General features: G+C 45.5%; 10 protein-coding genes across 10 annotated transcripts; 2 read left to right on the top strand and 8 right to left on the bottom strand.

The window, feature by feature from the left end:
* Positions 1-5: 5 nt before the first annotated feature.
* Positions 6-3,885, bottom strand: F4822DRAFT_65713 (glycoside hydrolase family 115 protein). Its single transcript, XM_051463826.1, has 3 exons — positions 3,150-3,885; positions 1,342-3,085; positions 6-1,288 (listed from the first exon to the last, which is right to left on the bottom strand). The coding sequence occupies exons 1-3, from the start codon at positions 3,459-3,461 to the stop codon at positions 117-119; spliced, it is 3,228 nt and encodes a 1,075-aa protein (XP_051310078.1). The 5' UTR covers positions 3,462-3,885; the 3' UTR covers positions 6-116.
* Positions 3,886-4,726: 841 nt separating this feature from the next.
* F4822DRAFT_419275 (uncharacterized protein) lies at positions 4,727-5,404 on the bottom strand. The gene has a single exon (XM_051459598.1). It carries the CDS (start codon positions 5,331-5,333, stop codon positions 4,854-4,856), a length of 480 nt encoding a protein of 159 aa, XP_051310077.1. The 5' UTR covers positions 5,334-5,404; the 3' UTR covers positions 4,727-4,853.
* Positions 5,405-5,861: 457 nt separating this feature from the next.
* Positions 5,862-6,687, bottom strand: F4822DRAFT_419274 (thioredoxin-like protein). The gene is made up of 2 exons (XM_051459597.1): positions 6,584-6,687; positions 5,862-6,525 (listed from the first exon to the last, which is right to left on the bottom strand). Exons 1-2 carry the CDS (start codon positions 6,629-6,631, stop codon positions 5,884-5,886), a joined length of 690 nt encoding a protein of 229 aa, XP_051310076.1. The 5' UTR covers positions 6,632-6,687; the 3' UTR covers positions 5,862-5,883.
* A 1,518-nt stretch (positions 6,688-8,205) lies between these two features.
* F4822DRAFT_440399 (NADH:flavin oxidoreductase/NADH oxidase) lies at positions 8,206-9,631 on the bottom strand (the record flags this gene model as incomplete). The annotated part of the gene is made up of 2 exons (XM_051462751.1): positions 8,206-9,278; positions 9,505-9,631. 2 exons carry the CDS (start codon positions 9,629-9,631, stop codon positions 8,287-8,289), a joined length of 1,119 nt encoding a protein of 372 aa, XP_051310075.1. The 3' UTR covers positions 8,206-8,286.
* Positions 9,632-10,032: 401 nt separating this feature from the next.
* F4822DRAFT_434236 (glutamyl-tRNA amidotransferase subunit A) lies at positions 10,033-12,135 on the top strand (the record flags this gene model as incomplete). The annotated part of the gene is made up of 5 exons (XM_051461975.1): positions 10,033-10,075; positions 10,620-10,871; positions 10,940-11,041; positions 11,105-11,901; positions 11,962-12,135. 5 exons carry the CDS (start codon positions 10,033-10,035, stop codon positions 12,133-12,135), a joined length of 1,368 nt encoding a protein of 455 aa, XP_051310074.1.
* Positions 12,136-12,379: 244 nt separating this feature from the next.
* On the bottom strand, positions 12,380-13,490 carry F4822DRAFT_434235 (glutathione S-transferase; the record flags this gene model as incomplete). Its single annotated transcript, XM_051461974.1, has 3 exons — positions 12,380-13,237; positions 13,288-13,422; positions 13,479-13,490. 3 exons carry the CDS (start codon positions 13,488-13,490, stop codon positions 12,380-12,382), a joined length of 1,005 nt encoding a protein of 334 aa, XP_051310073.1.
* Positions 13,491-13,884: 394 nt separating this feature from the next.
* F4822DRAFT_65558 (uncharacterized protein) lies at positions 13,885-15,063 on the bottom strand. Its single transcript, XM_051463822.1, has one exon. The coding sequence runs from the start codon at positions 14,528-14,530 to the stop codon at positions 14,171-14,173; it is 360 nt and encodes a 119-aa protein (XP_051310072.1). The 5' UTR covers positions 14,531-15,063; the 3' UTR covers positions 13,885-14,170.
* Positions 15,064-15,351: 288 nt separating this feature from the next.
* On the bottom strand, positions 15,352-16,392 carry F4822DRAFT_434233 (uncharacterized protein; the record flags this gene model as incomplete). The annotated part of the gene is made up of 1 exon (XM_051461973.1): positions 15,352-16,392. The coding sequence occupies one exon, from the start codon at positions 16,390-16,392 to the stop codon at positions 15,352-15,354; it is 1,041 nt and encodes a 346-aa protein (XP_051310071.1).
* A 2,493-nt stretch (positions 16,393-18,885) lies between these two features.
* F4822DRAFT_434232 (kinase-like protein) lies at positions 18,886-20,730 on the top strand (the record flags this gene model as incomplete). The annotated part of the gene is made up of 1 exon (XM_051461972.1): positions 18,886-20,730. One exon carries the CDS (start codon positions 18,886-18,888, stop codon positions 20,728-20,730), a length of 1,845 nt encoding a protein of 614 aa, XP_051310070.1.
* Positions 20,731-21,428: 698 nt separating this feature from the next.
* Positions 21,429-22,650, bottom strand: F4822DRAFT_65562 (uncharacterized protein). Its single transcript, XM_051463823.1, has 3 exons — positions 22,332-22,650; positions 21,936-22,222; positions 21,429-21,835 (listed from the first exon to the last, which is right to left on the bottom strand). Exons 1-3 carry the CDS (start codon positions 22,462-22,464, stop codon positions 21,578-21,580), a joined length of 678 nt encoding a protein of 225 aa, XP_051310069.1. The 5' UTR covers positions 22,465-22,650; the 3' UTR covers positions 21,429-21,577.
* Between the last annotated feature and the right edge of the window lie 1,904 nt (positions 22,651-24,554).

The following is a 24,554-nucleotide window of genomic DNA, read 5'->3' as shown; positions in this document are numbered from 1 at the left end:
CATCTATTGAAGTTTAAGTAGCGAATATTTACCAAATAAGAGTAAGTTATGACAGAACCATCGGCATTAAGACTATTCAAACCTACAAGCTCAATATCGAATTATATATCATACATTCAAACCTTCCCAACTTCATCAACCCCAACCCCATCCGCAAAACTAGTCTGTTTATACACACCCACCTGATCCCTACCAACGAGGAAATTCTCCGGCGGGCCCAAATAACTCGGTCTAACACCACCTAAATCCACAATAATCTTCTGCACTATTACACTCGGCGCCAGTCCCCAGACTCGGAGCGTATACGCGCCTTCCTGCGCTACATTCCACGTTGTCGTCGTATTGTGGATTGGATCAAGACCCCAGATTGAATCGGCGACGGCACGACCCCAGCCGGGTGGCATACCGGCGCCGACGCTCTGGCCTACAAATTGGACGACTTGTGGTTCGGCTTGGGGTGCGCCGGCTGGGAAGAGGGATACGGCGAATTCGAGGGGTGTTTTGTCGGAGAGGTAATTCTGTGTAGGTGAAAGGTACAGTGTTACATTGGCTTTGGAGATGTTGGTGAAGAGGTAGAGATCATATTCGAGGGCTGGAGCTGACTTGGTTGTCTGAGGTGGGGCAGTTTGTGGCCATAAGGTGACGCCGCCGAGGGTACGCCCATAATTCTTTAGTGTGTGGTAAGTTATCTCCGAATCTGATGCGGCATCAGAAGGTGTATAGGTGCGTTGATAGTGCGGCCCTTCAATAGCGATGTGCTTATCTGATTCAACGAATCCTTGAGTGAAGTTGGATGGAACTGAGCGTAAGTTGATAGGAAGCTGTACAATTGGTTTACCGAACCAATTTGAAAATCCTTCGCGGCCACATCCAGTTGAGAAGTTGATATTGGCCACCGTGTTATTGGCAACTTGCGGTGCGTTTTCCCAGTCTACCGAAACGAAGACTTTGGTGTCTGTGCCATTATCAGGACCAACCGTCCCGTTGTATTGCGATAATTTCACCCAAGGTAGGTCTGTTTGAGCCGACCAATCACAATTTCGTGTGCCTCGGGAGAAAACATCAAACCAGCGTACTACAGGACCGTACGGATCCAAAGGTGGAAGTACTAGAGTATTACCGGAGTTAGAATGATACTTATCATCTCCTGGAATACTGGCGTTGAGCCCTTCGACAGCAATTCCTACGCTACCTGCTATCGATGAGACTGATTTCTGGACGTAGGACATGGCCGGAAGAACATTTCGCATCGGCTGTTGCCAATAACCATCATAGCCGAAGTGGGTTTCTAGAAATTTAGTAAATCATCGTAAAGGCGTTAAGGGGGGCATTTCGACTTACGATCAAGCATATGCCTCCATTTTCCATCTAAGATACTATCCCACCTCACCGTAAGATCTGCATCGGCATCGAATGTAGCCAGCACTTGAGAAATGAGATCATTCGCCGAGTTTCTGTGCTGGTTCGCATATACCATGTTTCTTTCGGCGTTGATATGAACCTTATGAATAATCTGGCCACCAATAATTGGATGCAAAACCATCTCAAAAAATGCTGCTTGATGGGCTTCATCCAATTGCTCATAGATGGCTTGTGCATCGTCGGCTAGGCCTTGCCATTGTCCTAGAATTGCATCTCCTTCATTATAATTGACAACAGAATAGACGTAGGGTTCTACCAATTCGAATTTCCTTCTCGCGGCGAACATACCGAAACGTGTCATGATTTCAGTAATAGAATTGGCGAATTCCGAACCAAATTCGCGAGTCGCCCAAGCAAGTGTCCAATTGCCGACATTGTTCACGTCCCATTGTTTAATATCGTATGCCATATCCAAGAAATGAGTGAGTGGAATCTCTAGCGGCTTCAGATCTCCAACATTGACAATCCATATTCGATCAGCACCATGAGAATATGCAAGTTGCATTTGTTCTGCGGTCTTTTCCAGTTGGATTGTGTTTATCCACTTGTAATTTCTAGTGTCGCCGACGTAATCGAAATGGTAGTAAACACCAGCACCTCCGGATCGTGTCGTTTCATTGTCAATTGGTACTCTTCGCAAATTACCCCAATTGTCATCGGCCCATAAGAGAGTTATATCCTCGGGAATTGTCAGGCCTTCAAGGATATAGGACATAACCTCTTTATACAGGCACCAAAGTTGAGGAGCTTCAATAGCCTTGACGTCCAAAACATCTTCGATGATATTTCGCTGGTGTTCAACAAGGGTTTCAAGCATTTGGACAATGAATTCAACACCTAAGCCTTCAATAGCGGTATCTCCGGTCCCTCGCATACCCATGGTCCATAGACTGTTGCGAGCATATGGTTTCGCTCGCTCAGCGCCATATACGAAGTACTCGTCGATTGTCTTATTGTTTAGATTGTATGCCCAGGGGCCAAGTCCCTTGTTGGTGTAAAACGTTCCAAATTCGTTTTGCGCACGCATCATTGGTTCTGTGTGCGAACTTCCAAGCACGATTTCCCATGCATCTGCAAGCGGTTGACTCGCTGGGTCGTCGATCTCGAACATTGTTCCCCACAACGCCGGCCACAAGTAGTTTGCGCGTAACCGAAGTAGGAGTTCGAACACGTTCGAGTAGAAGTCGCTATTATAACCATCTCCGTAAGGCGTATCGGGATAATTCCATTTGACCCATCCTGATAATCCAGGCTGTTCATCGTTGATGAAAAAGCCACGATACTTGACTGAAGGAGATCCTTGTACTTTGCTGTCCGGTAACACGTAGATCTCCTTGGACTGCTTGATAGGGACATCTGCCCACCAATACCACGGACTAACGCCGATCTGTTCGCTGATGTCATAAATGCCGAAGATAGTTCCACGGGGATCGCTGCCTGCTATAACCACGGCTTTCGAGGTTCCATTTACAGGATCTTCGATAATTTTAGTTGTGAAAGATTCCCATTTTCCTTCGATATCCGAGATGTTCAATTTTCCAGCGCTAACAAGATCATCAATAACCTTAGAGTGTCCTATTGTGCCTGCTATTATGACAGTGTTCTCGGCCGACGGATCAGTATATTCAGGGCCTTGGAAATATTGCGTTTCATTAACCTCATACTATTATGCGTTAGTAAAGAGTTTTCAGATATTGAGAAATTTAAAGTCAATAAAAATAGCTCACATGAGTATAATTCCGTGTTATAGGTCTATATTCATATGTTGCTGGCTTGGCTCCCGCTTCTCCATTACTTAATGTGAAGTTGGTTCCGGTCACTCGTCCAAAGTCTTTCGCGAGATCACCTGCAGCACGGATAACCCCCCAATAATCATTACTCGAAATGAGAATCTGGGGCTGGGCGATTGGACCAGCTACTTGAAAAGCACCTTCGCTGTTAGTGAAGCTGATTATCTGTTGCTGTCCGAGACCGGCTGTGAATGGCGCGAATCCAATCGCCGCCGCCAGCAATTGACATTTCAAAGATGGGAAACGCATGTTTGGCAGAAGCCAAGAAGACGCGTCATGCAAACACCTAGGACTGCTAGGCTAGAGGAACTGCGTTCACATTGTAAATCACAAACTGGGAACATAGCAAATGATATACGAATACCAAGAAAGCTGATTTCGGTAGAAATAGAGCGAACTACCCTGGTTCATGTCTAGAATGGACTTCCATCGTGAAGACGGAAATGTGACCTTGGTTCCGTCACGATCGTTCGAATATTTTCGTCACGTCGCAACACTATTCAACACTAGGAATACCACCCAAGATCGTAATTGATTGCCAAGCGAGACGGTGCCTGAACTGACTATAGTATGTCATATACTCCGCATTAGGAACCATGATCCACGGGTCTAGGTAGCATTGACGAAGCTCAAGAATGATGAAAGTCGGTTGGCGGATAATTTGATGTAAAATGAAGAAAAGATGGAAAAGTTCGGGGTGGTTCAATGTTTGTAGGGGAGTCGAAAATGCACTAACGGTCCCCCGCATAGCACTAAGTCCACTATAGTTAGTGTGGCTTATAGTGTGCGGGGGTACCTCATAGTGGGGTAAGCTCATGGGAATAAATTAGCGGTAATCGTCCCGTACGCCCGGTATTAGAGCCTCGACAACATCCTCAACTTTCACATTTATCCGGAATATTATCCATCCAATACGAGGCTGAACTGCATCAACTATTCTGGGTCTAAAATGAGAGGTGAGTCCCGCCATTTACTACGTATAAGTGTTTCTTTGATTAGGTAAAGATATGATTCCATGAGGTTATCGAAGCCGAGAATATTTCGCGAGGAAAGGTCTATAACCATCTGAAGAAGTATCTAATAGGCACACAACATACCAATTTCTCAAATTCTCCTCCAGATACGCTTCTTTCTATTGAGTATGATGAGAAGCTATCCAATAATTATTCCACAGTATCAGTTTTGTTCATCTGCTCGTTGTTGTCGAGATTGACACTTGAATCATTGTCGGATGCAAACGAGAGCAAATCCTCTTCGACCTCGGACTTGACATAGATCGCGTTTCCCTTATGATCTCTTGATTCATCGCTCGAGTAAGACATAGAGCTAATAGATCCCCCAGGACGATGCCGTCGGGGTTGGAAACGTTTCCATCCATACATAGGAAAGTGATGTCTTTCAGGCCATATCATAGGGAGAAATTGGCCAGCAATGATATGGCCCCCTCCATTATACCCCAGCTTGTACCCGGACCTCCAAATATGAAGTATCTGAGTTTCATTATATATGTCGGGGATTGGGCCTTCTAGGAAACTCTGAAATTGTCGGAGTACAGCATCAACCCAATAACGATGACCTAGAAATACAAATGGTCAATCGTGGGGCGCGATAAAGGTAATAGGAAAGAGATGTTAGAGAATACTAACCTCGGTAGTATTGTTGAAGTCGGTATCTCGTAACGCCAGACTTCTCTAACCGATTTATCCAATCTTCGACCTTGACATGGCATCTAACCTCATTTCTAGAGCTAAAGGCGTAATCTTCGAGTTTATCACCCGCAATTGATAGAGGTGCTCCCGGCCGGCAAACCGTTAAAGTGTTTCCCTCCGGATCAACCTCCTTCAACTCGATCGTAACGTTTTCTCCACCTGGTATTTCAAGAATGACTACCCAAGTGTTACGCTGGTCGATATAGTTAGTAGAAAGGAATCCGGTTTGTCTCTCACGAGCTGCGAGCCAACATCCCGAAACTGGTTTTGATAGGAGTATCAACCAATTTGCGGGTTCGGGCTTCGCCAGTTCATGTGAGAGGAGAAGTTTAGGAACAAACTCGCAATCGGGCGCGGTACCATCGCGAATCCATAGAAGTGCGCTGCGGGAATACCGAATGAATGGCGCCATAGTAAATTATTTACATGGATGATACCAAAGTATATTAAGGTTACTCTGGTTTCAGTACGGTAGAAAGAGAAACGGCGTAGACATATTTCGACGCTCTAAATAGTAAGCTAGAAAGCCGTACTAATAGAAAAGTCAAGAAGCAGTTGGTTTACAACGAACATTGTGACTTGCGGCATTTTGGCATATCGGGTAGTCGAAGCATGCAAGAGCCTGTCACTGAAAAGTAGACATGTTATGGAGACTAGGTACGGTCACTTACTCGATGGGATGCTTAAAGAGTAAATCCCTTAAAGGAAAATAAAGTCGGCCGCTTTGTGCTGGCAATTGATATGCCATCTAGACGCGTTCCATAGAAAAGGGGTGACACAATATAAATACACGTAAGTGAGTCACATACTCATAGACTTAGCAATATACCTAGATAAGAACCACAATAATTACAGATAATTTGACCAGACTCAAGTGAATTTCATATCCAGGTCATATGTACAGTGAATAAATTGCCGAAGTAAGCCATTGAAAGCCATTGGGAATAATATACACAATTCGTTTATGCTCCCTCCCCCTCCCCCTCCCGGACCTTAATAAAGACCTCTAGTATATCCATCGGATCTTGGGCACCTTCAAGGCGATATTCTCCATGCTGTCCCTTAATAACAAAGGTCGGAACCCCAGAACCTCTATATTTCTCCTTATTCTTCATAGCCACCTCATCTACCAATTCCGCATCTTCATCCGAATCCAGGTATTCATCTATCTCAGTATCGTCAATACCGCCTCTTATCGCAATTCCTCTCAATACCTCGCGCTCAGAGATGTCTAACTCCAACGAATGGTACGCCTCAAACAATCCCTCTACAACATCATTAGCAACGCCCTTCAAAGCGGCCAACCGGATTAAACGATGCGCTTGTCGAGTATCGGGTCCGATTTTCCCGCCCCATCTGAATTCAATGCCAGCGGCACGGCCCGCCCTCTCCATCCGTCGGGTTAAGGCTTCATGCTGATCGGGTGTTAAATGCGCCAGGCGTTCTGCAGCGAGGACTGACTTGTCCACGCTATATGGTAACGTGTTGTAGTTTAAGTAGTAATGCTCCCATACTACAGTGACGATATCAAATTTCCCACCTGGGTATGTCTTTCGATACAATTCGATGGCTTTATCTAGATTGCGCTTAGCGATGTAGCACCACTGTTATGATTAGCATTAGTCTGTGTTGAATCTAGAGGATTCATGTAAATATACTCACTGCGCAGGTAATATCGGCAATCACGAAGTTTTCAATTACAGCGGGCATGGTCTCTTAATTGACGGGAGTATTCGCACGGTTCAAATTTCTAATGAAGATTAAACCTTTTGGGTTTGTAACTGAATAAGTTGAATTAATTGTTGGTTGGGTTTCTCATTTTGTTGCCGTATTCGGTGCTCGGTGTTCTTATTTCACCGGAATGGATGCCTACCAACAAGTAACCCCTATTATTGGAAACCCCTTAAATAGTTCCACTTTTAGTACCAACTTAACGCCAACAAGGTTTGAGAACATCAATATGAGAGTGAGGTTACAACTACTTGCGAGTGTGATGACTAGTTGAGTCACTTCTACGTAGTAACTTCCATCAAACTGGGGACAAACTTACAACATGATCACTACCTGCCTCAATTTCTGAAAAGTATACTTCAACTAAGTGTTTGAGTTAAATGTTATTATCATATGACTCCGTCAAAGTAAACAAGCATATATACATATGTATTTATAAGTGAACGTATTATGACTACCTAGTACCCAGAAGTATTGGAATTAGATATCTGTACTGTTGAGACAACTCTTATTCCAAGGGTGGAGTCGAATAACCAGTCTCATAAACGCCTGCATAATAAGTCGAACGATGTCAGAAAGTCTAAGGGATATATAAATTCTAGATTAAATCCCAATTTTCTCCTTTCAGTTTCTATCCTCTTCTCCATCTTCATCTCCGATACCTCACAACGCCGATTCATACCACATCCATCACTTATCCAATATCCATGTTCAGGTTCTCGAAGCAATACCATTACTTAAACACGTCATCGAGGCCGGAGTCATAGAATCTCGAAGTTAGTTACATACCAATGTGCGATGGCGGTTCGCAGCTTCGAACCATGACGTCAATATTGGCTGTCTTGGAGAATTGAGAGACGTCAGGAGAGATGACCCCAATCATGGGTCAGGTTTACCGGTTCTACGGCCGTATAGTTTTATGAAAGCGGCTGTCAGTGCACGAGCAGAATCCAACCGCATCCTGCTCCAAAACGACGAATTACCCTACGGAAAAAGAAGTTGCACATGTGTCTCTACACACCTCCTAGTTTCCGCCAATTCACAACACCATCTAAGCCGAACAAGGTGGGCAAATAGGAGGGGTAGATCCAGAGATCTGGATACGACCCAGTCCGCTCCTCGTAAGCTCAACCCCTATTTCCTCTAATGCAGAGTACTGACTGGGGGGGCAGGCCATTTCCCGAACATGACGATATTCGCATTCCTCGAAGCTATACAGCCCGTCGGAGACCGTATTACCCCAAGGGTAATCATCATGCGGTCCTGTAGAATCCATTTTACGCTGAGCATATGGTGTAGAATTTTGGCGACAAGGTCAAACACCAGCCTGGTAGGGTATATCTGTACAGATGAGGACAGAAAGCAAAGGGCTACTCCAACGCTGATTATCAGCAAATTCACGAGGAGGCATAAAGCCCTTGACTTATTGCAGTCGAGATAGAACCTAGATAGGGGTGGCATCCAAACGTCTGATAACATATTCGAGAAGCGTCAGCGCAAATTTACCGGTGGGGTTTCACTGAAGTCTTAGAATAGTACTGTTAGTAACATCACTACATATTAGGTGCTAGACGGATGTCCTCAACCGAAACTAGGCTACCATTTCATTGTCAAGCCTGGCCATGTACATACAGCTACTCATCTCCAGTACAATTCAGGAATTTCTTACTGAATGGATAGTCAATGTACCCTTTAGTTTGCCCTCGCGTGTAAAATGTCGAGCGATCGTATGGTGCAAATTCAATTCCCTCCTTTAACCGAAAGACGAGATCCGGATTCGAAATAAAGTACCGTCCAATTGCGACGCAGACGTCGTATTCTTTCCATGTCTCATCCACTGCCTTTTGTGGTGATCCATGGGAACCAAAACCACCAGTTAGGATCACTGGGCTTTGATTATCCCAGAGCTCAATGAGGAAGCGATTGCTATATGTTTTACTGGTGAAGTCGGCGTCGTCGAGGTACATTCGTACTTCGATAAGCTCTAGAAATGCGAGTTTCAAGGGTTTGAGTTGGCGAATTAAGTATTCGAGCTGTGGGTATGGATCGTGTGTCATGACTCCGGTTTGTATGAGGGAGTCGCTAAAAAATGGCGATAGACGCACGCAAGTTCGATCAGCACCGACGGCATCAACTACGACTTTAATTACCTCAAGGGGGAAGCGGACGCGTTTTTCGATGTTACCACCGTATTCGTCGGTGCGATGGTTGTAAGTTGTATGTAGGAATTGATCGAGGAGGTATCCGTTAGCGATGTGGACTTGGACACCGTCAAACCCAGCCGCTATGGCATTCTTAGCCGCCGTCGCGAAATCACCGATCGTCTTCTGTATATCGCCCTCGCTCATTCTATCTGCTGCTACGAACTTGAGGTACTCCGAAGTCTCGGTTATTTTCCCGAATTCGGGAAACCCGATGCGACCGCCGAAGTGCCAGAGTTGGCAGTAAATAAAACTGCCATTTTCGTGGACTGCGTCGGTAACTTTGCGCCACGCGGCGACATGGGCGGAGTTGAAGATCCCTGGTGCGTTTTTGTGCGCAACCGGGTCGCCGGATGAGGGTGAGATGAGTGTCCCTTCAGAGATGATTAGGGTGCCGGGGATTGATGCCCTTTGCTTGTAATATTCTATAAGAGGTCAGTTACTCATTTAAAATTGTTCTAGAAAAGCAAAATAATACTAAGCGAATTGATCTATGGCATTCGAATGAGGGATCTTAAAAGGGGGAGGTTACATTAGAATAATCCAGGTGAGTACCCCATGAGTTTCTCATCAAGCCACGCGTCGCTTACTGACACGATAACCTACTATATTCCGGGGGCTTCTACTACAAAATTTAGAAATATTACTTACCTTTCATCATTGGCGTTGGAGCCCCCGCGTCGTCACAACGGTATCGGGTTAACGGGGCCATCACCACCCGATGACCCAATGTGATGGAACCAGCCTTTATTGGCTCGAACAGCTTACTTGTAGACATTACAGATAGTTGATTGTCTATAATAATAATAAAATATAGATGCTAAGGTCTCTAGACGACAGTTACCGTACCCCATTGAAGACTACCTACGCTGTTTATGTATCCAACGGGCCCAAAGGGTCGGGTATATAGTTACAAATCATACCTTTCTTCACTTCTATAAGTCGGCCAAAATTGCCAAAAAAATGTACTCGAAGATTTATGTTGATGTTGTCGACATTAAGTCCGTCGGAGACATTCCGAAATTATTATCGGGTACTTTCCGATGCGACAGCTAGGTTACACAAGAATAGGATCGTTCCGATGCGAAAACTAGTAGAAAACCACCACGTGGTATACTTTTATGCCTAATAAATTAGGGTAAATAAATGAGAAACTCGTGCGAACGGGGATATGTGCCCATGGATGCGGATAGCTTCCGGGTACGCGGTCTTGGGTCCGAAGGTGCGCGGATTCTAAATATTGTGAGGACTAATGAGGAGACGGGGGTGAAATTTTCGGATGCTAGCCGAAAAAAGGAAGGGGGAAAAAGATATATCGGATACTTTCCGAAATATGAACTCACCTTCAACATTCATATTTCAATCGCCATGTTATCATGCGCGACGATAATTGACAGTTTTAGAAATGTTGACGATTCTTCTAGAGGGACTTAACTAGGCTATTTATAATTACATGAGGGGACTGACTATGACAATCTATTTCGGTTCTCGTAGTCAGTATATACCGAGAAAATGATAGTAGTACCGGATCTATCCCGCTCTAGCTTCCCGTCTACTCCGATTCCGGTCGGGCGGAGAAGCGACAATAGCGATATCTGACAGTAATGATAAGACTGAAATAGCTTCAAATAATTCTTTCAATTATAGAAAATGTACTCAGCGCGGCAAAGTCCTAAATCATAGTCGCTTGAAAATCTACGGGAATATATTTATTTTTAGGCGATAAATCGACTCGACTTCGGGTACTTCGTCTGACCAGAACTAAGAAATGGAGCCGTATCAGTTAACCGCAACGCAAGTCCTTGAGAAGTTCAAAGATGGATCGTTAACAATTGAGCAATATGCTCGTTCTTTACTCGCTCGGATCGAGAAAAGAGACGATGCCGTTAAGGCGTGGGCGTATCTGAACCCAGAGTATGTGATTCAGCAAGCGAAAGAACTTGACGCCGTTCCCCTTGAGAAACGAGGGCCTCTTCATGGTGTAGCTGTTGCTGTCAAGGATATTATGTACACCAAAGGTTCGCTCCCTACCCCTTTTGCTCTTTTCTTCATGTGACGCAAATATGAGAGCGCTAACTCCCGGTAGATATGCCAACTGAGCACAACTCCCCTATATACAAAGGAGACGAGCCAAAAGTCGATGCATCAGCCATAATGACCCTCCGTCACGCCGGCGCCTTAATTCTCGGTAAGGACCTAACACCCCCCCTTTCCCCCCTAAAATAAGTACCCGAGTACTCAACGCCACCAGGTAAAACAACCACCACCGAATTCGCATCCACAACTGCCGGCCCCAAAACCAGCAACCCACACGACGCAACCCGAACCCCAGGCGGTTCATCCTCAGGCTCCGCAGCCGCAGTAGCAGACTTCCAAGCACCAATCGGACTAGGCACACAAACAGGCGGAAGCACAATCCGCCCCGGTTCCTTCAACGGTATCTACGCCTTCAAACCAACATGGAACGCGATCAGTCGCGAGGGATTGAAAGTGTACTCCCTGATCCTGGACACGATCGGTTTTTTCGCGCGTAGTGCCGAGGATCTTCAATTACTATCTGATATCTTCCTGCTCGAGGATGATGTCCCACCTCCTACCAATTTCTCGGTCAAGGGAGCTAAATTTGCGGTGTTGAAGACTATGGTATGGCCTTCCGCCGGACCCGGTACAATCGCTGCGCTTGAAGCCGGCGCGCGGATTTTAAAGGAGCATGGTGCCCATGTCGAAGAAATCGAGTTACCGCCATCTTTCGACAAGATGCCGGAATGGCGCCACATCGTCATGCAGACCGAGGCACGTCCCTCCTTTCTAGCAGAGTACCGCGTCGCGAAAGATAAACTAGCGCCGTTTCTCGTGGATCATGTTGAGAACGGACAGAAGATATCGCGAGCGGCGCAGTTAGAAGCTTTAGATGGGATAGCGAGACTGCGACCGGAGATCGATGAGATCGCTGGTCGGTATGATGCTATTCTTACGCCGAGTGTGGTGGATGAAGCACCTGTGGGTTTGGATTTTACGGGGGATGCGGTGTTTAATGCTATTTGGACGGTAAGTTGCGTTTTCTGGGTACTATCTTGAGTGAGTCGCTGACTTTAATGGATGTGATAGGCACTTCATACGCCGGTGGTGAATATACCGGGATTTAAAGGTGAGAATGGGATGCCGATTGGACTATCGCTAGTTGCGCCGAGGTATCATGATAGACGTCTACTTGTGGTTTCCGAAGCCGTTGGGAATATTTTCAAGAGCGAAGGGGGCTGGAAGAAGCAGATTCATGATTGAATTAACTTAACTCGATTTCATCGCATTTTGGATATGATAATGACAAGCTACGTATCGGGCTATGCGAATGAATATCTCTGATCGGGTCGTGCCGAATGATTGAAGATTTTCGAATTCTGAGCTTCGGCAACTGTCCGATAATTTTACCCCTCCTCCAACCATTTGTGTCACCATAGCTAGATCTTTCAAATCGCAACCTCTCAATTCTTGTAGACAATTTTACACCCCACCAGTATCATTGCCATCAAATCCTCTCTTCATCTTTTAAAGGCTCAACAAGCACAGCCGGTCCTCTAGGAACAATAACAGCAGCCTGACTTCCCGTAACCTTAGACCTCGCCCTCGAATACCCCTCGGCGTAGAATTTGATCCACGGCGCCGTAGTCCGATGGAAAGCACCCGCTGTCTTATCATGTCCATCATCCCAATACAACCGACGGAACCATCTGTGCAAGAAAGGGTAATCATGCCGAATACTCTTAAGATTGCACTGGAAGACGGAGTGGTACGCGACATCAAAGCGCGCAATCGTCGTATACAACCGGATATCGGCCTCAGTCAGATGATTCCCAAACAAGAACGGCTGTCCCTTCGCCAAGATCGCCTCGAGTCTATCAAGTGACTCGAACAACGGGTACACATTCTCATCATACGACTCCTGCTTCCCAGCAAAACCACACTTATACACGCCGTTATTAACCGTATTATAAACCCAATCATTCAACTCATCAATCTCCTTGCGCAAGTTTTCCGGATACAAACCACCGCCCGGTTTATTAACCTCGCGGAAACGCTCCGGTACGAATTCATCGAACTCGGAGTAGAACATGCGGATTATTTCGCTAGATTCGTTGTTCACGATGGTAGCGTTTTTCTTGTCCCATAGGACTGGCACGGTAAACCTACCGTTGAATTCGGGGTCGGCTTTGAAGTATAGATCCCGGAGGTAGGTCAACCCGTATAGAGGGTCCTTTGGGAGAGTGCCGTGTGAGCCGTCGAATACCCATCCCCAGCCTTCTTTGCTCATGCTGGGGCTTAGGATGTAGAGGTCGATCACATCTTCGAGGCGCTTTAGGGCGCGCACGATCATTGTGCGGTGTGCCTGATGAATGTTATTAGTTGCCGTCGGATTTGAAGTCACGGTATACGTACCCATGGACATCCTGGGGAAAGGTATAGTGCATAACGGCCTTTCTCGGCGGGGAATTTTGAGTTGGGGTCTGCGGAGATGAAATCGCGAAATGTACTGGCTGGTCTCGTGAAATGACCATCTTTCTGGTATTCGGTCTTGTGACTTTGTCAGCTTCACCATGTACAGCACAATTAAACGGGCGAGTACTTACTGGTTGAGACATGTTTCTAAAAAACTGATGATTGATACGCCGAGTAAACGATTCCTGATAAGGAACAATCACAATTCGTCGAGACGAAACTGAACTTCTTAAATACGTCGATGTTAAATAGTTGAAGGATGAGATCCCGAATCTCTTGGCTCGGATTACCATATCATTGGATTGAGGGGCACTTTTACGCCATCTGGTGAAAAGTTGCGGCGCGACTGAGAGAGTTAGGTTTAGTCTTGTACATTCTCATACGATTTGGAGTAAAAAGGGACATTTAAATGTCTTACAATCATCCGGTGACGTCGATTACAAATCTGGGAATCTGGAGTAGGTAGTGACTTCCGGGTCTGTTTATCGTGTAACCACCGGTCGAGTTTAATTCGAAAATAGTTGATTCCAAAGCCTTAGTAACTAAATTCATAGCCTATCCATTCTTAAGACCGATATTTTAGTTGCTTACGAGATTACTTATTGATTTTTATTAATACAGAACTCCATCCAGATATTTAAATATTGGTATACTGCTTCTGTTTGCTCGAATACCAACGTACAACACTGCGATAGTCCAGTTGTACAAAAACGGTGTTATGATGCTATTATACAGGTATCGGTTACGCAATATGAACCGGCTCACGGCGTCTTTTCATACCGACTTTGCGACAATCTCGCGTATTGATACTTGATAATATACATCATAGCTTCGAGTCTTTCTTATTATGGGCACCCTCCTCCCTTTCCGCGGGAATATTATCACTTGTTTCAGCCTTGAGGCTGATCGGATCGCCTAATTGACTTGGATTGGCCTCGGGTCCGTGAAGTTTCTTCGCAGCCTTCTCTCTTAGACTTTCGTCGTCATTATTGCCCTTTTTCGTGTTATCATTCTTGTTCCTAACCTCGTTGTTACCGTGCGAAGTTCCAGCACCCTTCTCTCCCTCTGTAGGTACGTTGTCGCTTTGTTCTGCTTTGACGCTGATGGGATCGCCGAGTTGACTTGGGTTGGCACCGGGACCTTGGATTTTCTTGGTAGCTTTCTCTCGTAATGTTTCTGGCATCCTGTTGTTGGGTTGGTGGAAATCTGTATTTTAACGGCCGTGGGTTGGGATTGGTTGAGTGTAAGTATTGTCTTGGTGTTCTTATGGCTATGCTGGATATGAGGTATGCTACGGGATACACTCGTAGATATTCACAATGGGACAAGTTGATGCGCAGTTGAATTGGGTATTGATCGAATTACTATTTACTCGGATGTCATGAAGGGAAAAAAAAAACATTAAACATTACCTATTGAAGTCTCATCATCATCATCTATTTGTTAGTATACACTTTGCAGTCATGATTCGTGGTCTCATTCATGTGAAGTCGATGACCTCACGATGTTTTCTCTTCATTCCGAGAACAGGCATTATAGCGCTAATATCGCAGTAATAATACCCCTAGAACGCTGGAAAGTTAGCGTGGAGAGCGCTGTAATTAGAGTACCTATACGCTAAAGATTAGCGAATACGACGGGGCGCGCGACAACGTTCACCATCACGATCATCGACAACGGTAGCAGAATTACCTCGACGTCGACCTCATTTCAAGTAGTCAAGTTGTTGTATCCTGAAACACATTAGCAGTAAAAGCAAGCAATCAAGACCAACGGCAAAGCATTAGCATACTATAAGTAACATGTCCCAGAAAACTAAACCTCGTTTACAGGTTGTTCATCGTGTAGTTGGTTGATTCAGTCAGCACACATAACAATTTTGAAGCCATCACAACGCCTAAATAGGAAAATCTAACAAAACACGACATCGGAGAAATACTTATCGCATAAAAAAGGGGTATTTACAGCTTCATCATCATATGTACAATTCCAAGGTCAACCCATCTAGATGACTCGTCTTCGACCCATAGGTCTGACTCTGGTAGGATCTGGTGAGGGTTTCTGCACCCGCCCAATCTCAGGACTTCTCCTTCGCGCCGACCTCATCAACCCCGGACTCCTATCACGAATGTCTCTACGAAGTGGACTTTGCTTAGAAGAAACCACCTTTGCAGCCTCATCATCACCTATGTATGAATCCGAGCGAAGTTCGTTTCGTGGTGTTGGTGTTTCTGATTCGTTGGTATCGTCACTCGGTGCGGAAAGACCCATCGGTGTGGGTTCATCGTCGACCTTGGTGTCCTCGTCATCATATTCATCCGGATAATCTGGTTGCGACTCTACTGTATGGTCTTCTGAAAAGTCCGAAATAGACGTAGTTGGTGTGTCGGGATCATCCGACTGCGAGGTCTCTTCATCATCGAAACCTCGCGACAGAGTACCCGACAACACCATTGGATCTGTCTCGGCTTCCGAGAAGGATAGCGTTCGTGCTGGTGTCGACACCGCGGAATCATCCGAACACATCGTGAGGGATCGGGGGGAAGGAGGAAGATGGCTCGCTGGTATAGAAGTAGTATTGGTGTTGATGGGGAGAGGTTCATGCGTCATAAGAGGACCATCTTCCTCGGGTTCGTCGAAAAACGCATTGGACGCGTCGGTGCATTCATGCCACGGATGATCGTCTGGAAGGTAGGACGCGAAGTATCTCACGAGAGAATCTAACGACTTCGTACGAAAAAGCTGAAGAGCATATTGCCACTGGTGAGTCCCGATAAGATTCGGGTTAGCTATAATCTCGACCGAGGCAGACTCTAAACTTTGGTTCAACTCGTTCAAACGAAGCTGCTTGCGTTCAGCTAGTAATCGGTGAAACTCATCGGCACAGCTTGCAGTGTTTGAAATCTCGTAGACGTCGTGGTGAAAGGCTTCGGGGTCCTGAATCGAGAAAGCGACCGTGTTATATTGATCATGTAGTTTGGTGAAGAGATCATCTCTCTTCATCTGAAATTTCCAACAAGGCCATGACCAACCGGGTTCGTCCATTCTCTAGGGGTAGGGTTATATCGTATCGACCTCAATCTCAATGAGGAAATAGGTAATAGGAACCGGGTCTTGGTGCGTCCGGTCGTACACTTTGTAAGGGGGTATCGTTGGTATCTAGGGTATCAATGTATTCTAGGAAGTCGTTATGGGCAATATAGGCGGTATTAGGGCGTTTACTGATGCGATAGAAAGGAAATGGTAGTGGTACAGGCTTGATTGATCTTGATTTGGTACATAGAATAGTGCTGTTGTTTGTAGCGATTGAGTCCATCTAATAAAGAGGTATAGAACACATTTTGACAGTTAAGTTTGTAGGGCGTCTTCGTTGACTTATTGCGGTGTTTTAGGTACCAAAGGAGGTGGTTTTTAGCGGTGTCGAGGGGGTTTGTTGTGGTGGAAATGATTTTATTCACTGTTCACGGCTCGAAATTTGGCTTTGTTGTTCCTTTGCTGTGATTGTAGCGCGACGGTGATGAAGACATGTGGGAACTCGTTTGGTACCATACCTGTGAAATTGTTGCCTTAAAGGCCTAAGGCATCAAGAAATTAGGTACTTGCGTTGTTATTGGGGGGCACAAGGACATCGCATCCGGATGGTATTGGCCACTAGTCTAAAGTGTTGGCCAATCATGAAAAAGTGAGCTGCCCTATATCCAATCAACAGTGAGGCATGATATGAAAGTGGAACAAAACTAATGCGTAGGGCTTGCATATTCTCCACTCGGAGGCACACGGACCACCAATCCAACACACCACCTTTTCCTTTACTGGCCTTAGTGTAATCGCCATCTTCCCTTTCGTTCTTTTTTTATCAGTCAGCCCTCTGTATTTTCACTCTTTGCCTTTTTAATAAGCGCAACTCTGAGTGTATGACGGAATAGCAGTAATATGAGGCAATATGTGGCTCAATTCGCCTATTCTTTAAGAAATCTTTGATACTCACTTTATATTCTTTGTCCACACCCGTATTGAATGCAATTATTATCCAATTTCATTGTTTGGATTGAAAATGCTTGCGATAAACCATCGTCAAACGTCACGGAAATGTTGTGAGTTTCAAGCAAAAGAGGGGTGAATAGGATTGGAGTCGATACCTACCCAGTACATTGTAGTACTTCGAGTCTAAGGCAGGCTATGTTCCGTATATCGGCGGTGTAGCAGGCAGGAGAGGTAGGTAAGAGATGGCTCAGCTTACCCAGCCACTATTTGGACCATTGGATCCGTTGATTTCCTTGACTTTCTTAACTTCCTAGGAAGTTGGGGGCCGGAATTTGACCGTTTAAACCGTTTGGGGGCCAAAACTGAGGAAAAGCACATGGGTGCCGGTTAACCGCCCCTCCTCGACTATTCCAGCCATTCCCATCGCATTGTTGCCTACGAGGTCGAATCATTTGATGCATCAATCGCCTGCCCCGACGAACTACTGAGACAGTGTTCGCTTTCCCTATCATTTGCAAGTTCTTACTGTTCATGCAACGAGCCGCACGCTATTATCAACCTCGGTCATCCTTCCTTCCATTGTCCTCACTGTAACGAATACGGTGTTGCATCGGAGCGATATCGAACATTCAGCATTCAGCCCTAGAAAACTCGTGACATATCCAAAAGCTTATTCTTTTTATTTCCAAGTACCCCTACTCTCTAGAAATGGTGGGAAGTTACTTATTGTAATACTTGAGTTGGTTTCGAGGACATTATTTTGCCTTTTCTGCCTTGTTATTTCTATTATTTCTTACAAGGCGAACTGCCCTCACCACCATCAACATTTCCCACTTCCCACCAACCCTTAGCACCCAGGGATTAATAATATGCCTACACACTTACATACCGACCTAGGGCATTCTTCCTAGGCAGGTATAGTAGGTACATATCAAAGATGACTCTACGGAAAGGCTAAGTAATGTACAATAAACAGGCCCGGGCAGGTTAGATGGGTTAGATGACTGACCCTAGGCAGCCGATCTATCCTGTTCATTCTGTCCCCCCCCTTGTCATTCTATTCCCCCAGAGCAGAAGAATTGCGGGATCAGCCGCACAAGCATCTCACTTTATTTTTTCTTCTACTTCTTTCCTTCCTCTCCCACTGCCCTCTGCCCTCTGCCCTCTGGGAATGACATTATGACTCTGTTCATCAAGGCTTACCTGAACTGGTTTTGTCAATGAACAGGGTCTGGAGGACAGTTCACCTGACAATTTCCTCTTTCTAAAATACTAACAGAACTGTGTGCTATTCTCTATTGAATGCGCTAAAGGAGTAGCTTATTGAAGCGACTGTGTTGAGTTGTTCTGCATTTTCCTTTTCTCAGCATTTTCTTCATTTTTTTCTGTCTGTCTATTCTGCCTGCTATTCAGTCATCAACCATCGACTCATTCAACAATAACTAACTAAACAATAACGACAAACTGTCTATGCTATCATTTCTGTCCAAATTAAGGTCCAAGCTTTCTTCTATTTTCCCTTATAATAATAATCATTTCTTCCATATCCTCACAATGGCGGAAGTCTTCCCTTCAGAGGAGAAGACGGAGCCGTTTACTACCGAGGAGCTCCAACAGAGACTTCAAGGAAGCATACAAGTCGATAGCATTGAAGAGGAACATCATGATACTATTCCGCTAGATGCTCTAGTCATCGAAGAAGACCATCATAAGCAAGGCATCCGTATTCTCGTCCGACCACTGACGCGAAATCGTTCAGTGAGTCCGGGAAACGATAATGTCCAATGGTTAGCTTTGCGCGCCGAGGTAGCGGACCCTTCGCAGCCTAGATCTAAAGTGTTGGCGGTGACTCAGACTTCCAAAGATATCAACTTCTCCATTAGAATACCACAAGGCGACGATGAGAATAGGCCGCCAATATGGTGCGAGCTGTACTATGATCCGGCTAGCGATAGTTTGATATTGGTGAACAAGTCAGAAATGCCTATTGTTCTCACCAGGGTATCCCAACCAGAGTCTACTAGCGATGTAAACTACGGCCAGGAGATCTTACCAAAAACTACCAAGGAAGTGTCGCCAGGTACTTGGCGAATCAGCATCTACGCCATTCCCGTCCTAGATTTTAGGATCTTGGAGAAGCGACCCGCCAAGTTGGTGATCCCTCGCGATAGTGCCGATTCGTCCATAATCTCCAGTTCGGACGTCGCAAACTCCTCTGTTAAGCGGTCCTTCTCCGATGCCAGCAGTGATGAGCCAGTCAGTCCCGTCGCCGAAAAGCGAGCTCGTAAGACAGATGGTCAAGAAAAAGACGGCGTCATCATCTTCATGGGTCCTAAGGATAAGGAACTTGTTTTCCCATTTCCTAACCCAGCCAAGACGAAGGAGGTCGCCATTCCCAATGGTCATCATGCGCTATTAGAAGTCGAGAAGGATGAGACTGCCGACATACCTGGTGGTTGTGAGCTAGATCAATACCAGCTAACAAAGCGCGATCAGATCGCTATGACAGGCGCTTCATCAGTCTTTACGGCCGAGCACTCCAACGTACCTGACGGTGTCATCACGGTCAAAGTACTGAAAACGCGAAACCCCAACGCTTCAGATACTCGACCGCAAGAGACTCACCACAATGTAATCCGTCAAGCCGACATTTGGCTACGAGAATACCAGAGCCAAGAAGATCTACAGCATGAATCGATTGTCCGTCTGTATGGCGGTGATGCGCGCTACTTATCGCTATATATGGAGCATGTTGACGGCAAGGATTTAGCGGCTCGCGGTGTATGGCGTGATACCACCGACTTATTTGTGGGTGATCGTTACGACGCCGTGCGTATCCTACGTGACATCGCCGGTGCCCTAAATTACGTCCATCAGAAACGCAAAATCCACAACGACATCAAACCAGCCAATATCCTATACTCGCGCGAACGTGGCGCCGTCCTTTGCGACTTTGGTCTGTCAACACGAAGCACCGACCCAGCCACCAATGGCGGTACTCCCTATTATGTGCCGCCCGAGTTCATCGGGCAGAAGTTACGCGGCCCGGCTTCCGACGTTTGGGCTCTCGGCGTTACTATGTTATACGTTATTCGCAAGATTCCATTCCCTGATGCTCGAGGTCGTCAAGGTCATCCCAAGCAATTATACTGGATGATTGCAGATTTGAACCGAAAGCCAGGCCCGTCCCATCATCACGGCCATCACACAAACAACAGAGCCACGTCAGCTGTCACCCAAATGCAGCAATGGCTTAGTGAAGTCAACGAAGCCAAGGGACGACTCAATAAACTTGATCGCATCGAATACCTCATCCTACAGATGCTAACACCTAACCCGAACCAACGTATAACGATGGCTAAAGTGATGATGGAATTGAAAGACGTCCCGAATAAGTGAACAAATGGCTAGATCGCTCGGAAAAGCGATCGAACCAAACCAAATCAAAGGATTTCAATCTACATATTCTACGTATTTGTTCATCTATCCGTCCATCTGTTACATCTGATCCGATTTGAGCTTATTCTGAGCTGCTCGGATCCTGGTTTGGATCTTGTTTTACCTCAACTCTATCGCTGTTGCCACGCGAATGATGTACACAATGCTACCATTATGTCGCTCCGAAGCCTTGACGTGGCTCGTCTGGTTCTAGCTGAAATGCTATGAAAGCTCCAGGAGGCAAATATCAAGCGAATATAGACGTTGCTTACGAAGACAATGTATACGACTACGACTACAACCGCAACTGAGTTGAGGGTTAAATGTCGCTTGTTTTTTCTGCGATTTCCTTATTTGATTCGACGGAGTTGAATCCGGAATGGAAACGTTTAACAGGACGCGTCGCGCTACTCGATAGAGACGAATTTGCATAAGAAGAAGACGTCGCGGTACAAATGGGGATTGAATTAGCGAGAAGCCATTCCAATCATCAGCGATATTGGCCACCACGGCCGAAAGAGAAGTTGTCCATTACTTGTCGCATTTTTTTCGCAACCTCTAGGATAATAACGTAAGTCTCAATTCGTATTTCTTTTTCTCATTAATGTCGTCGCAATCGCGCAGCTCGAAAACTAACGTAACATTGCATTTGTGTAGCCATTCCCCATCATCAAAGCTTCACGCCTCGGGGTGTTTCGCATATCTATGTAGCAAATAGGCAATTCTCCATTGATTCTCGGTTTCATCCTAACAACCTTCTATTTCCCCGAGAAGATAGAGTAGACGGAAATGGCGCATCCCTTTCTTCTTAGATACCTAAGGCAATCATGAAGATAGACACGAGGCCAATCATAATGGCGAATGTCAATCCACTCGCGATTGTTCCTGCTGCTGAGGTCGGGGAGGAAGTCGCAGAGGGCGGGGCGGATACTGTAACTGTGGCGTTCGGGGTCATCATCATCGGCATTTCATTATTCTGATTGATCCAGGTAGCGGTAATGTGGGAGCTATTGTGGCATATTCCATCGGGAACCTTGGCATTAGCTCGATAAGTGATATCCGCACACTATCACAATAGTCAGCCAATTCGCGAACACACCTCGTACTCGCGCGCGCACACGTCATAAGAAAAAAGAAATCATTGTGTTAGTAGGGTTGCGACTTACGTTGTACAAAGCACCAGTCCAATCCATGGTGATGACTTGAATGCTGGCCTTGGTACCATCGGTGATGTTCATGGGAGGAGCAGGTAGAGCGGGGATGCAGAAGTTACCGTTGCCGGTGGTGTTTAGAAGATCGGTGGTGAGAGACATGTTGAAGTCAGCGACTTCATCGCCGAGGCCGACGCTGACGAAGACATAGGTCCAGGGGTGGCGGAGAGTGAGCTGGATAGGGCCACCGGAGATGGGCCAGTCGGTTCGGTTGTAGTTACCGTCTGGAGAGACGCCAGCGCCTGTATTTCAAATGATTAGTATTGAATAATCGGATAATACAAGGATGAATATTAAAAAAATATTGAAGTTGACGTGATTAACAGTGAAATGGAATGGGAGTATACGTACAGGGCCAAGTCCACTGGGAGTAGTTATCCGAGGTCAAGCTGTCGGTACGCCAGATCGGATAATTGATCTTGAAGTGGGCGGAAACGAGCTGAGCGGCCTCGAGAAGGAGGGCGAGGATCGCGATGAACATCATCTTAACGGTGGGTAGGTATGTGAATTGTTCTTGGTACTTGATGGATTGAAGGAGTGATTGATTGAATAAGAAAGGTAGGGTATGCTTCCGAAGAAGAACAATTGAATACTCTTGATCAAATCCGTCGAAGAAAAAGTAAAAGTGAAGGGTTGAAGGATTGAATAGGTAAGAGGAAGAGAAGTGGTGGGGGTTCTTGATTGTTGTGGTTGTCGCAAAGAAAAATTAGGGTGATCTGATTTTGAGTTGGAAAACAGAGCACACTAGAAATTGCAAATAGGAAGGACCCAGGTTTTTGGATGAATGAACTTGGAGGTAACTGCCTCAATTAGCTAGGTACAAGGACTAATTGATTTTTTGCTTGTCTACTAGTACTGGCATTACATGTGTGTTAAATACTTCAATGTTGGGAAGGAACTGTCTACCTCGGTGTCTTAGTGTCTCGGTATCTTGGTGTAGCTCATTCGATTTTTAACACTATGAAGCATCGAACATGGCTAGCCTTCCTTGATCTGAACGTGCCTGCTTTCATATGACAAACAACTAAAATACATGTTAAGTATGAGTAGACTCGGGTATCTTATCAATCTACGCCAATAATACCGTACTTACTTCACCTAGGTCTACATCGAAGCAGGGCGCTAGAAATGATTCTTCGATGATCTCTCGGCAGGAACTTCAGGCTACTCGCAGCACAAGCGAGCAAGTTTCCGTGTTACCAAATATTCGGGTTGTGCAATCCTGGTTTCGGTAATTGGTACAATACTTGTGTATTTCTAACGTTCTCGTGGCTTCCTCGTACATGGGTAAACTTCGATGTTCTTTGCTACGTGTGTAGGTATAGATGTACTTGGGTTGTAGTTGTACAAGCTATCCTATTTGGTTTGTTCTAAATTCTTGTTTCATGAGCTTGTCTCGCTATTTTAATGGTATTATTTGGGTAGAGATAGTACTTGGGCTGGGTACGGCCTTAAAGAGGTGAAGGTGGGAGATTGGTGATACCCGATGCTTTTGCTAAGTATGCCACTTTGCGAGTCTGGCATTAGGCACAGTACAACAATTTACATAATACAACTACTAGCTACGTGTATGTACCTACACTGTGGTTTTGAGATAGTTGCCTAGGTACTCGTACATGGGTGTGAGGTTTAAAAACGGACGCGAATTGGTAGCTGCACAGTGAGCGAGGCTTATCATTGGCCTAACGAATTTGAACAACCAAATTTGAATGACATATATGTAATAATAGTTGTCAGTATTCTAACAACAAATCAAAGCCTGTCTGGACTAATTGGTAAGTCGCTCAGGTGCTCTTGATGTGTGGTCTAGCGGGTTAAGGTGTAGGAGAGCTGGCTCCGGCTCCGGCTCCGGCTCCGTCCTGGTCTTAGCCCAATAGGTCACACAGAGGATAGCCCACCTGAGAGATACTGGTTCGAAGCCACTGACTGACACTCACTTTTTTATTTTACCTTTTTGGATTTCCAGCACAATTAAATTTATTTACATGAGCACCATTAAGAATCTCATGATAATAATAAAAAAACACCGCCCCCGCGTAAGGTGAGAAGCAGGAACCACCACCAACCATACCTTGCGCATGCAGATCGTGGGGTTCCCAAAACTCAATGTTAGCCGCAAACATCCCCACTAGGATCTATGAAGTTAATAAAACGAGGATACTTGAATACCTGCTCAAATATACTCGAATGGCGTACAACGATGTTCCCGGTTCCTCCACGTGGCTACCTGCACTCCATAGTTTGATTGCTTCACGCGGATTTCAACGACAAAGTACTAAAGTACATGTCTACAAATGAATCTATTAATTGTTTGCTCCTCAATATTTTGTTATAGATACCCGAGCAACCTGCCCATTCGTTTGATATGGGTACGAAATACTTCCACCACGATCCCTTACCCCCCGAATCGTTGTACACCTAAATCACAACTTAGAGCATTTGAATAATAAAAAGCCGAATGCCGTCGGTCGCGTACATATTAATGACATACGTATTCACTCCTCTTTACCTCTATCTCATTACCACGAACGCCTAATCGTCGCTATTTGAATGTTTACCTCTAGCAGTGGTTAG

This window comes from Hypoxylon trugodes (genome assembly GCF_022578975.1).
Source record: "Hypoxylon trugodes strain CBS 135444 unplaced genomic scaffold F4822scaffold_10, whole genome shotgun sequence".
Classification (NCBI taxonomy): Eukaryota; Fungi; Ascomycota; class Sordariomycetes; order Xylariales; family Hypoxylaceae; genus Hypoxylon; species Hypoxylon trugodes.
Note: the sequence above shows the minus strand (reverse complement) of the source record. Positions and strands in the feature narration are given on the sequence as shown.